Consider the following 13303-nt stretch of genomic DNA (forward strand, 5'->3'; position numbering starts at 1 on the left):
TTACTATCAAGATCACACGCTGTCATATTTATAGAAATATTAAAAAAACACGAAACAGCATAAATTAATATTTTTGCCATATTTGTATTAAAGTACATGTTTATTTTGTTTTATTAATTTCCCTCCATAATCGGATAATTTGCTCCGTGTAGCCGCTTTTTTCTTAGAAAGCATAATTTTACCGAGTCGTTTGTGCGTTTGATTTTAATAGTCTCTAAAATCAAGCGTCTTGAGTACATGGTTAACAAAGAATGAAGCGAAGAGAGGAAAATGGATTACGAATACAAGCTAAAAACAGCTCAAGAACGAGCTAAAGTAGAAGATTTGTTTGAATTTGAAGGTTGCAAAGTAGGGAGAGGTACATATGGTCATGTTTACAAAGCGAAAAGAAAAGACAGAACTGTATCTAAGTAAGTAAAGCTGTTTGAGGTTTCTGTCGTTTGTTGGTAATTAGCATCCATCTAAAGTTCGGAACTAGGCTAGTTAGTGGAAAGGTGGAGACGGGCAGTATAACTATATAGATTTATGTCTATAGTAGTTTATAATTACAGCACACATACCTGGTTCGTTTGGAAATACGTGTATCATATTTTACAAGAAAATAAGCCTAAATTTATGACAGCTGCCAGAGTAAATAAAACATATTTTAAAATGTGTCTAAAGAGATTACTTGTTTGTAGTTAATTAACGTTGATAACCCATATTGAAAAACTGTGCCATCACTATTTGCCTTCAAAAAGAATGTTAAAACTTATTTTTTAACAATGTATTTATCAAACTGAAATTTCTTTGCATTCTCGTTTACATGTAATTTTTATCTATATACATGTATATTATTATCACCACATAGGCTGCTGTCTCCCTATATATATAGCTAGTAGATACAATATCGTGTTTTAGTTTTTGTAAATGATTGATAAATCATTTTTTTGTTTCAATGCAATGGATATACCGGGTATGTTTGGTTTTAATCAACAAAAGTTTATTTGTTTCAAAACAAAATCTGTATTTGAATAAATGTGAATTTGAGTGAGAAAAAAAAATTTGACTGAAAGTTTACAATATAATAATGTTTATTCCTGTCAATATGAATGTATTACATCATGTTTGTTCTTGTTTTCGTCGTATTGTTGTGAGGGCCATATGTAAGATTAGTACTGTACTAAATATTTAACCCTCGTTAAATAAAGTTTTTATTAATATTATTATTATGTATCATTTATGGGATTTAGAGTCAAATCGGCCCAGAGTGAAATCAGCAGTGGCCGATTATTAGTAGGATATATCAGCCCAGAGAAAAATTAGCCCACATATATGTGTGTTGCTTTGAGTGTTGGTCATTATAAGCATCACTATTAATTATTAAATACACATTTAGATATACATTAAAGCATACACAAACAAATCTCAGTTTTGTTTTTTAGAAAGTTATCTACATGTGAACGTAACAGAACAGTAACACACATGCACCATTGCAGCAGTTATTCACACTAAATATTACTTCTGATTCAATTTCAATTAATTATGTGTGTAACATAGGAATACAAGAACGGTAAGACATTAAAAAAATGTCTGACTCTAGATGAAGATTTTACGTTTGGATTGCCACCTGTGGCCTTGATACTCTTAAAATAAAGTAACGCACAAAAACAAATTGTATTGGACATTTAGGTCTGTATCCTATGTGTGGATGGATCCAGTCATTTATATTATATTATAATCTCTAAATTATGATTATATATATTTTGAAAAACAATAAATCTCGCACATAAGTATATTGGAGATGATATCTTAAATACTGTCCTTATCCCAACATTATTCCTCAATACAATTGCTACAGTATATGTTCATGAATATGTTCAAAATTAGAATTTTGTTGAATCATATGTATCTACTCATTGTTACTAGGAGAAAACTAATATAGGCAATGCCTGTTGTTTAATCCTTTTTCGTTATTCGAAATAAAATTTGTTGAAATGAAAATGTATTGAAAAATATGTTTTAAGTATGTCATAACAGAATAATAAGCCAACATTATAACCAACTTTTAGAAATAACATAATACATAGCTACATTGGTTTTACTTACTATATAACTTACACATAGGACAGATTGGACTCTGGGCCACTTTCACTTGGGTGTCCCTGGGCTGATTTTATGCTGGGCTGATTTAACCAAATCCCATGGCCATTGAATAATAAATATGATTATAATACTGTTTAAAAGTTAATTTTGCGCCATTCTCAGATTTTTTTCATATAAGTGGTATGAAAAAAAAAGAATAGGTCAGTCAAAAAGCCAGATTTAGTTAAATAAGAAAGAAAAATGATACTGATTCACATATATGTAATTATCCCCCGCCCAACGAAGTTGGCGGGGGATATACAAATGGGTTCCGTCCGTCCGTCCGTCCGTCTGTCTGTCCGTAAGAATGGTTTCCGGAGCATAACTCTAAAACCAGTAGAGATATTTCCACGAAACTTCATACACACATTGGTCTTATGGTCTAGTAGTGCCTTTTGCTATTTTTAGGTTTTCATTTTTTGCATTTTTTTCCGTAACCATGGAAACATTGTTGAAAATATCATATTTTTGTACCAGGTTCGTTTCCGGAGCATAACTCTAAAACCAGAAGAGATATTTCCACGAAACTTCATAGACACATTGGTCTTATGGTCTAGTAGTGCTTTTTGCTATTTTAAGGTTTTCACTTTTTGTACTTTTTTCTGTAACCATGGAAACATTGCTGAAAATGGCAGATTTTTGTGTAAGAATCGTTTCCGGAGCACAACTCTAAAACCAGCAGAGATATTTCCATGAAACTTCATAGACACATTATTCTTATGGTCTAGTAGTGCCTTTTGCTATTTTTAGGTTTTCACTTTTTGTGCTTTTTTCTGTAACCATAGAAACATTGCTGAAAATATCATATTTTTGTAGCAGGTTCATTTCCGGAGCATAACTCTAAAACCAGCAGAGATATTTCCACGAAACTTCATAGACACATTCTTTTTAGGCCCTTTATGACACTGATTCAACAATTGCAGCCCCGCTCTACTTGAATTATACTCCATCTTTCTTTAGCTCAACTTCCTTTTTCCTGTTTTTTTTTTATACACATAAGTCTCCACAATCAAACTTACTTCAGCTTTGATATCTCCATTGGCAGGGGATCTGAATGACTATGTTCTTGTTATATATATGGAAAAACAGCTAATGTTTTTATGGCAGACTTGAAGAAAGACAATTTTACTTTATATATGATGGAAAGTTTTTGTTCACCAGCAATGATGGAAGAGAGTATGCACTGAAACAGATAGAGGGGACTGGAATCTCCATGTCAGCCTGTCGAGAGATAGCAGTAAGTCATCAATATCTTTATTCTCAAGTTCATATTCTTTATCACATAATCTGCCTGATATCCAGTGATTTCACCCATGTAATATTTTTGCATATGTCATTAGTGTAATATGACTCGGAGTGATTTTCATCGGCTGGAATTTTTTTGTGATGTCACATATGACAGAATAAATGAAACTTTATCAGGAAAAATGATGTGATGTTAGGATTTCGAGGATGGCGGTACCAAATAGCGGCCTCCATTGGATTTTCCCAGTGACGTGTGATTCTTTGAAATTTTGGTTGTTACAGTTATGTGATAAGAAGTATTTTATTTATGTTCATTTGATATGGCATTTTATGAAACTGGTCTCGAAGTTAAAACTTTGATCAACAAGGCTCGCAAAAATTACAGAAAACTTCTTAGACTCATTTCATAAAATTTCAAATGAAATGAACACTCATTAAAAGATATGCTCTACCTCTATCAAAAACAGGAGCAGTTATAAAAGTTACTTACTTTACACCGTTGGTCCATTAATTGCCACCATAGGAAATTAAAGTTTGAGCTTCTAGTTTTTCTTCATGATGAAAATATAATTGCGCCCTGAAAAAATTCTGTGACACTATGTCCTATGAGATGAAGTACTGATTGCACATGCACCAAAGGAAAGATAAATTATATTATTAATTTATTTAATTTTTTGTGTTAATTAGACATATATATACACAATTGAACACCAATTATTGTTCAAATGATGAATATTGTTTATGCTCTGTCGGTGATGGAGCATCTTTAAGATCCTATATATATGTCCACTACCAGGTCCGGTTATATTAGCTAGTGTTGGATAATTAGAATAATTAAGGAATAGATTTTTATTTTGTTGAGGTAATGAAGGTATCATGATAATGGAGCACGTTTAAATTATGTAACCTAGGCAAAGCCGGGTTACATAAAATTTACACGGGTTCCACTTTTACCATGCTATTTCGAATATTTTATTGTAGTACCCCGTTCCCCATACAAAGCCAAAATGGCAATAAGAAGTCTCAATACTTTCTCAACTGTTATTTCATTTTGTACATATTTTAGATAAAATATTTAATTTGTAATAGTTGCTACGAGAACTACGACACCCTAATGTGATCAGTCTACAGAAAGTGTTCCTCTCCCACCTCGACAGGAAGGTCTGGCTGTTATTCGACTATTCTGAACATGACCTATGGGTGAGTTCATATCAAAGTAACAAATGCCATGGCCACATTGCACAATTCTACAGTCACATCTGTGGTATTTTGGTCTGTCTATAACAGTCATCACAAGCCATAGGATATTTTATTGTCAAATGAACTCTGAATATGTCTTTATGGAAGTAACCAATCATTGGTGTGATCAGCCATGATCATATCTTGATCACAACCCCTTGTAGATTATTAAGTAACCAATCATTGGTGTGATCAGACATGATTATATCTCGATCATGACCCCTTGTAGGTTATTAAGTAACCAATCATTGGTGTGATCAGCCATGCTCATATCTTGATCATGACCCCTTGTAGAATATTAAGTAACCAATCATTGGTGTGATCAGACATGATCATATCTTGATCATGACCCCTTGTAGAATATTAAGTAACCAATCATTGGTGTGATCAGCCATGCTCATATCTTGATCATGACCCCTTGTAGATTATATAAGTAACCAATCATTGGTGTGATCAGCCATGATCATTTCTTTATCATGACCCCTTGTAGAATATTAAGTAACCAATCATTGGTGTGATCAGCCATGCTCATATCTTGATCATGACCCCTTGTAGATTATATAAGTAACCAATCATTGGTGTGATCAGCCATGCTCATATCTTGATCACGACCCCTTGTAGATCATTAAGTAACCAATTATTGGTGTGATCAGCCATGATCATATCTTGATCATGACCCCTTGTAGATTATTAAGTAACCAATCATTGGTGTGATCAGCCATGATCATTTCTTGATCATGACCCCTTGTAGATTATTAACAGTGTTCCCGGTCATTTTTTCAAATGGGGGTTTTTGTACCCCCATAGCTTGCAAAATGGGGGTACAGTGCCATATTTAAGGGGTACTCTATATTTGCATATTTTCCCCATGTGTATTCTTTTATAGAAAATAAAGACAAAGTAACGTAGATTTCGCCAAAGGAAAAAAACCCAATTAAAAACAGCGTTAGATATATATCCCTTTGTTTGATTTATTTTGAACAATATTGCTGCTTCTTAAATTTGTTTGCAAGTTATTCAATCAGATAAAGTATGAACAGATGACATACGGTACATGTCTGCCGTGTTGTGTCAATTTTTTTCACTTAAAAATCATGTTCTCAATATGCATAAAGTCCATCTTACATTGCAATTAATTTATGAATTAATTTTGAATAGCAATTTTCAAATATTTTGCATAGATCTACAGATTTTTCACCCTACCAGTCCGTAAATGAGCCGATCCTAAAAGGCATGACTTAGATAAAACATGTCACTGGTAAAATGTATCGCTGTCTTATAGCCGATTTCTGTCACAAACAATTTTCTTGTTCAAAGAACCATGTGGATTTGAAGTTTGTTTTCATACTCTATGATAATGCTGGACATACACAACTCTAGTTGTTATCACAAGATTAAAATTTGCATCGTAAATTGCTTCCTGTAACAGAAGTTCTTTGAGCGATATAATGATCAGTCCCGAGACTACCGATGGTCATGGGTATGGTCTCGGATTTTATCATAGGACAACACAGATAAGTAGTTAACACATCTGCTGCTTGGTGCGCTGCAGTTAATGTTTACTGAAAGGATTACTTCCGGTATTGTAAAACATGTTTTGACACACTTACAATTTTTTCAATCAAAATCAGAGATCATAGAAACAATAATCACCAAATAATGGAAAATATTTAAGCGTGCATGCACGTACAGGTTGTCAAATTTACGGGTGCAATAAAACAGATTATACGTGCGTGATTCACGCACGTTTCTGCGTGATTGGGAACACTGTATTAAGTAACCAATCATTGGTGTGATCAGCCATGATCATATCTTGATCACGACCCCTTGTAGATCATTAAGTAACCAATCATTGGTGTGATCAGCCATGATCATATCTTGATCATGACCCCTTGTAGATTATTAAGTAACCAATCATTGGTGTGATCAGCCATGCTCATATCTTGATCACGACCCCTTGTAGATTATTAAGTAACCAATCATTGGTGTGATCAGCCATGATCATATCTTGATCATGACCCCTTGTAGATTATTAAGTAACCAATCATTGGTGTGATCAGCCATGCTCATATCTTGATCATGACCCCTTGTAGATTATATAAGTAACCAATTATTGGTGTGATCAGCCATGATCATATCTTGATCACGACCCCTTGTAGATCATAAAGTAACCAATCATTGGTGTGATCAGCCATGATCATATCTTGATCATGACACCTTGTAGATTATTAAGTAACCAATCATTGGTGTGATCAGCCATGCTCATATCTTGATCACGACCCCTTGTAGATTATTAAGTAACCAATCATTGGTGTGATCAGCCATGATCATATCTTGATCATGACCCCTTGTAGATTATTAAGTAACCAATCATTGGTGTGATCAGCCATGATCATTTCTTTATCATGACCCCTTGTAGATTATTAAGTAACCAATCATTGGTGTGATCAGACATGATCATATCTTGATCATGACCCCTTGTAGATTATAAAGTAACCAATCATTGGTGTGATCAACCATGCTCATATCTTGATCATGACCCCTTGTAGATTATATAAGTAACCAATTATTGGTGTGATCAGCCATGATCATATCTTGATCATGACCCCTTGTAGATTATATAAGTAACCAATTATTGGTGTGATCAGACATGATCATATCTTGATCATGACCCCTTGTAGAATATTAAGTAACCAATCATTGGTGTGATCAGCCATGATCATTTCTTGATCATGACCCCTTGTAGAATATTAAGTAACCAATCATTGGTGTGATCAGCCATGATCATTTCTTGATCATGACCCCTTGTAGAATATTAAGTAACCAATCATTGGTGTGATCAGCCATGATCATTTCTTGATCATGACCCCTTGTAGAATATTAAGTAACCAATCATTGGTGTGATCAGCCATGATCATTTCTTGATCATGACCCCTTGTAGATTATATAAGTAACCAATTATTGGTGTGATCAGCCATGATCATATCTTGATCACGACCCCTTGTAGATCATTAAGTAACCAATCATTGGTGTGATCAGCCATGATCATATCTTGATCATGACACCTTGTAGATTATTAAGTAACCAATCATTGGTGTGATCAGCCATGATCATTTCTTTATCATGACCCCTTGTAGATTATTAAGTAACCAATCATTGGTGTGATCAGACATGATCATATCTTGATCATGACCCATTGTAGAATATTAAGTAACCAATCATTGGTGTGATCAGCCATGATCATTTCTTGATCATGACCCCTTGTAGATTATATAAGTAACCAATTATTGGTGTGATCAGCCATGATCATATCTTGATCACGACCCCTTGTAGATTATTAAGTAACCAATCATTGGTGTGATCAGCCATGATCATATCTTGATCATGACCCCTTGTAGATTATTAAGTAACCAATCATTGGTGTGATCAGCCATGATCATTTCTTTATCATGACCCCTTGTAGATTATTAAGTAACCAATCATTGGTGTGATCAGACATGATCATATCTTGATCATGACCCCTTGTAGATTATAAAGTAACCAATCATTGGTGTGATCAGCCATGCTCATATCTTGATCATGACCCCTTGTAGATTATATAAGTAACCAATTATTGGTGTGATCAGCCATGATCATATCTTGATCATGACCCCTTGTAGATTATATAAGTAACCAATTATTGGTGTGATCAGACATGATCATATCTTGATCATGACCCCTTGTAGAATATTAAGTAACCAATCATTGGTGTGATCAGCCATGATCATTTCTTGATCATGACCCCTTGTAGAATATTAAGTAACCAATCATTGGTGTGATCAGCCATGATCATTTCTTGATCATGACCCCTTGTAGAATATTAAGTAACCAATCATTGGTGTGATCAGCCATGATCATTTCTTGATCATGACCCCTTGTAGAATATTAAGTAACCAATCATTGGTGTGATCAGCCATGATCATTTCTTGATCATGACCCCTTGTAGAATATTAAGTAACCAATCATTGGTGTGATCAGCCATGATCATATCTTGATCATGACCCCTTGTAGATTATTAAGTAACCAATCATTGGTGTGATCAGCCATGATCATTTCTTGATCATGACCCCTTGTAGAATATTAAGTAACCAATCATTGGTGTGATCAGCCATGATCATTTCTTGATCATGACCCCTTGTAGAATATTAAGTAACCAATCATTGGTGTGATCAGCCATGATCATTTCTTGATCATGACCCCTTGTAGAATATTAAGTAACCAATCATTGGTGTGATCAGCCATGATCATATCTTGATCATGACCCCTTGTAGATTATTAAGTAACCAATCATTGGTGTGATCAGCCATGATCATTTCTTGATCATGACCCCTTGTAGAATATTAAGTAACCAATCATTGGTGTGATCAGACATGATCATATCTTGATCATGACCCCTTGTAGATCATTAAGTAACCAATTATTGGTGTGATCAGCCATGATCATATCTTGATCATGACCCCTTGTAGGTTATTCAGTAACCAATCATTGATGTAATCAGCCATGCTCATATCTTGATCATGACCCCTTGTAGATTATATAAATAACCAATTATTGGTGTGATCAGACATGATCATATCTTGATCATGACCCCTTGTAGATTATTAAGTAACCAATCATTGGTGTGATCAGCCATGATCATTTCTTTATCATGACCCCTTGTAGATTATATAAGTAACCAATTATTGGTGTGATCAGACATGCTCATATCTTGATCATGACCCCTTGTAGATTATTAAGTAACCAATCATTGGTGTGATCAGCCATGCTCATATCTTGATCATGACCCCTTGTAGATTATTAAGTAACCAATCATTGGTGTGATCAGACATGATCATATCTTGATCATGACCCCTTGTAGATTATTAAGTAACCAATCATTGGTGTGATCAGCCATGCTCATATCTTGATCATGACCCCTTGTAGATTATTAAGTAACCAACTATTGGTGTGATCAGCCATGATCATATCTTGATCACGACCCCTTGTAGATCATTAAGTAACCAATCATTGGTGTGATCAGCCATGATCATATCTTGATCATGACCCCTTGTAGATTATATAAGTAACCAATTATTGGTGTAATCAGCCATGCTCATATCTTGATCATGACCCCTTGTAGATTATTAAGTAACCAATCATTGGTGTGATCAGACATGATCATATCTTGATCATGACCCCTTGTAGATTATTAAGTAACCAATCATTGGTGTGATCAGCCATGATCATATCTTGATCATGACCCCTTGTAGAATATTAAGTAACCAATCATTGGTGTGATCAGACATGATCATATCTTGATCATGACCCCTTGTAGAATATTAAGTAACCAATCATTGATGTAATCAGCCATGATCATTTCTTGATCATGACCCCTTGTAGATTATTAAGTAACCAATCATTGGTGTGATCAGCCATGATCATATCTTGATCATGACCCCTTGTAGAATATTAAGTAACCAATCATTGATGTAATCAGCCATGATCATATCTTGATCATGACCCCTTGTAGATTATATAAGTAACCAATCATTGATGTAATCAGCCATGATCATATCTTGATCATGACCCCTTGTAGAATATTAAGTAACCAATCATTGGTGTGATCAGCCATGATCATTTCTTTATCATGACCCCTTGTAGAATATTTGCTGTAGTAATACAATAATTCCTTTGAATGAGTAACATTGTGTTTGAGCGAGTAGCAGACCTGGAACTGTGGTCAAATCAAAGCTTATACTTTTTTTCCAGTTATGAAACTTTTCTGAGGAAACATTATCATAGTGTGTATTTAAACATGTGTGAATGAAATTTTCTGATACCATTCCAGCATATAATAAAGTTCCATCGGTCAGCCAAGGCCAACAAGAAGCCAGTTGATGTGCCCCGGAACATGGTGAAGTCCCTTCTGTTTCAGATCCTCGATGGTATTCACTATCTACATGCTAACTGGGTGCTACACAGAGATCTGGTGAGTTTGTTGTATTACTCTAGTAAAATCAAGATTAAGACTAGCTTAGTTATAATTGTTGTTGTTTTTATTTTCTATATAAGCTACATGGATATTTAAGATGAATTTTGCAGGTGGAGGAAGGAGCTCGAGGGAGTCAGGAGCTAATGTGTGTGGGAGGGGTGAATCACCAGTCAAAACCCTGACTCCCTCTGGCTGAGCTACATTTGGTAGATGTTAGACACTTGGCCATTATAGTTCCATTCCCATAAATATGAAGTATAAAATTAAAATCAGTTAACAAAATTACATCAAACTAAAAAATAAAAAAAACTATTTTAAAGGGTATTGGACCTATTTTAGTTCTGCCCATTATTAACTCACCTGGTCCAAAGGACCAAGGTGAGCTTATGTGATACTGCAGCATCCGTCCATCCGTCAACATTCAACTTATTCTCCATAACTAGGGCTGTTACGAGTACCCGAGTACCCGGTTACGGGTCGGGTTGGGGAGGTAACCGGGTCAAAAAAATGTGTACCCGGGTACCCGTCAAAATAGGACAATTCGTCTGGATGTATGTAAACAGTTCTAGAACTTATATTAAAAGTATTACAAAATCCAACTCATTTGTTTTTATTTTCACTCACCAAGGATGACACCTTATCTTTTCAATACATTTTATTTCTCATGACCGCCTTTTGATGCGAGAACAATATTAATCTACTTGACGGACATGTGAAATTAAATAGGTCACACTATATCTGATAACACAAGAGACCGTCCGAATGTAGTACTTTCTGTTGCGCATGTGCAAAAACATTTCCTCTGGGACTGGTATATGCTACAGACATGTTGGTTAGACTGACACTTTACGGCAGCTCATTAGCAATTATGAATGTCAAATAGAAATCAAGTAGACAATTAACGACTGAAGCTGTCTTTACTGAACTCACATATGATTTTATCGAATCTCCGTCGATCAACCAATCTTTCCAAACAGCAAACATAACGTAACCCAATTTGTTACAAAAGCAGTAGATCTGTGTCAAGTACTCGGGTACGGGTCGGGTACTAAAATTCGGGTACCCGGGGACAAAATTTAGTACCCGTGACAGCCCTATCCATAACCACTGGCCGGAATTTAACAAATTTTGATTGGTAGCATCCTTATGGGCTATTGACTGAAGATTGTACAAATAGTTGGGCTGACCTTCCGGGGGCCTGAGGGGCTGGCCCAAAAGGGGTAAAATTGGTTATTTTCATATCAACGACTTCTTCTCTGAAACTAAGCATGGGATAGCACTCATAATGCAACGGTGACTAAGCATCCTTTTAGGATGGGGATTCAAAATGCTTGGGTTTACCCCAGGGGGCCTAAGGGACAGGGCCAAAACGGATCAATATGACGACTTTCATATAAACAACTCTTCTCTGAAACTTAGCATTGACTAACGCTCGTAGTCATATGATATTGATAGCATCATTGTATAGTTGGGATTCAAAATTAAACTAATTGGCAGTTCATTTCTGATTGTAATAGTTTTTGTGATAATCAGTAAAAAAAAAAAAAAAAGCAGGTAAGCATTACAGGCCCTTTGAGCCTCTTGTAAGTTGCATGCTTGACCCATTTGAACTAAAGAATTGCGTTTTGTGTTTTAACATTTATACTGGTTATGTATAATCTTCCAGAAAATGCATTTAGAAAATCCAGTTTTGTATAACAGCTTGTTGTAAGGTCTTAGGAAATTTAACAAGTTTTTACATTGTTTTTAGAAGCCAGCAAACATCCTTGTGATGGGCGAGGGAGTGGAGAGAGGTAGGGTGAAGATTGCTGACATGGGATTTGCCAGGTTGTTTAACTCCCCACTTAAGCCTCTTGCTGACCTTGACCCTGTGGTTGTGACCTTTTGGTACAGAGCCCCAGAACTTCTGCTTGGTGCTAGACATTATACAAAAGCTATTGGTAAGGATATAGGTCAAGGATCTTTTACATCTCTGAGGACATTGGAATGAAATTAGGGACATATAATATCCCTGTGATGTTTGTCCACAAAATGCAGGGCATTATGTCAAACAGATATTTCTTGTTTTATAATATCTGACTCAAACTTCAGATTCATTGAAAAGAATAATAAAATCATGATTTTAATCAAAATTTAAAAAAAAAGGTGTTTATCATATATCTGCAGGTTAGAAGCATCTTATCCCTTTAAGTAATCTCAAACTTTCTTTACAGATATATGGGCCATTGGTTGTATATTTGCTGAACTGTTGACGTATGAACCAATATTTCACTGTAGACAAGAAGATATAAAAACTAGTAATCCTTATCATCATGATCAACTCGACAGAATATTCAATGTGATGGGCTTCCCTCTTGGTAAGTACTTATACTAATTTCTGTCACTAAAAACTGCTCATTTGCACTGTTTAGTTGGATTCATGCTTTCTTCATTTTCAGTTATTAGAAAGAACTAAATAATATATAACATTAGTCAGTGAAGACTAGCTATTTGTTGTAACTACCCCGGTAGGTTGTAACTACCCCGGTAGGTTGTAACTAACCCGGTAGGTTGTAACTACCGCGGTAGGTTGTAACTACCCCCGTACGTTGTAACTACCCCGGTACAATGTGACTACCCCGGTACGTTGTGACTACCCCGGTACGTTGTGACTACCCCGGTACGTTGTAAATACCCAGGTACGTT

At 35.3% G+C, this 13303-nt stretch overlaps 1 protein-coding gene across 1 annotated transcript in view; it reads left to right on the forward strand.

Annotated features, from left to right (window-relative positions):
• The first annotated feature begins 215 nt into the window (after positions 1-215).
• Positions 216-13303, forward strand: part of LOC138307250 (cyclin-dependent kinase 8-like) — a 51741-nt gene continuing 38653 nt past the window's right edge. Inside the window, 6 exon segments of the mRNA XM_069247895.1 lie at positions 216-410; positions 3286-3361; positions 4459-4569; positions 10475-10615; positions 12369-12558; positions 12832-12979. Coding sequence (XP_069103996.1) covers positions 271-410; positions 3286-3361; positions 4459-4569; positions 10475-10615; positions 12369-12558; positions 12832-12979 — 806 coding nt within the window. The 5' untranslated portion in view covers positions 216-270.

Source organism: Argopecten irradians, chromosome 1 (genome assembly GCF_041381155.1).
Source record: "Argopecten irradians isolate NY chromosome 1, Ai_NY, whole genome shotgun sequence".
Lineage (NCBI taxonomy): Eukaryota > Metazoa > Mollusca > Bivalvia > Pectinida > Pectinidae > Argopecten > Argopecten irradians.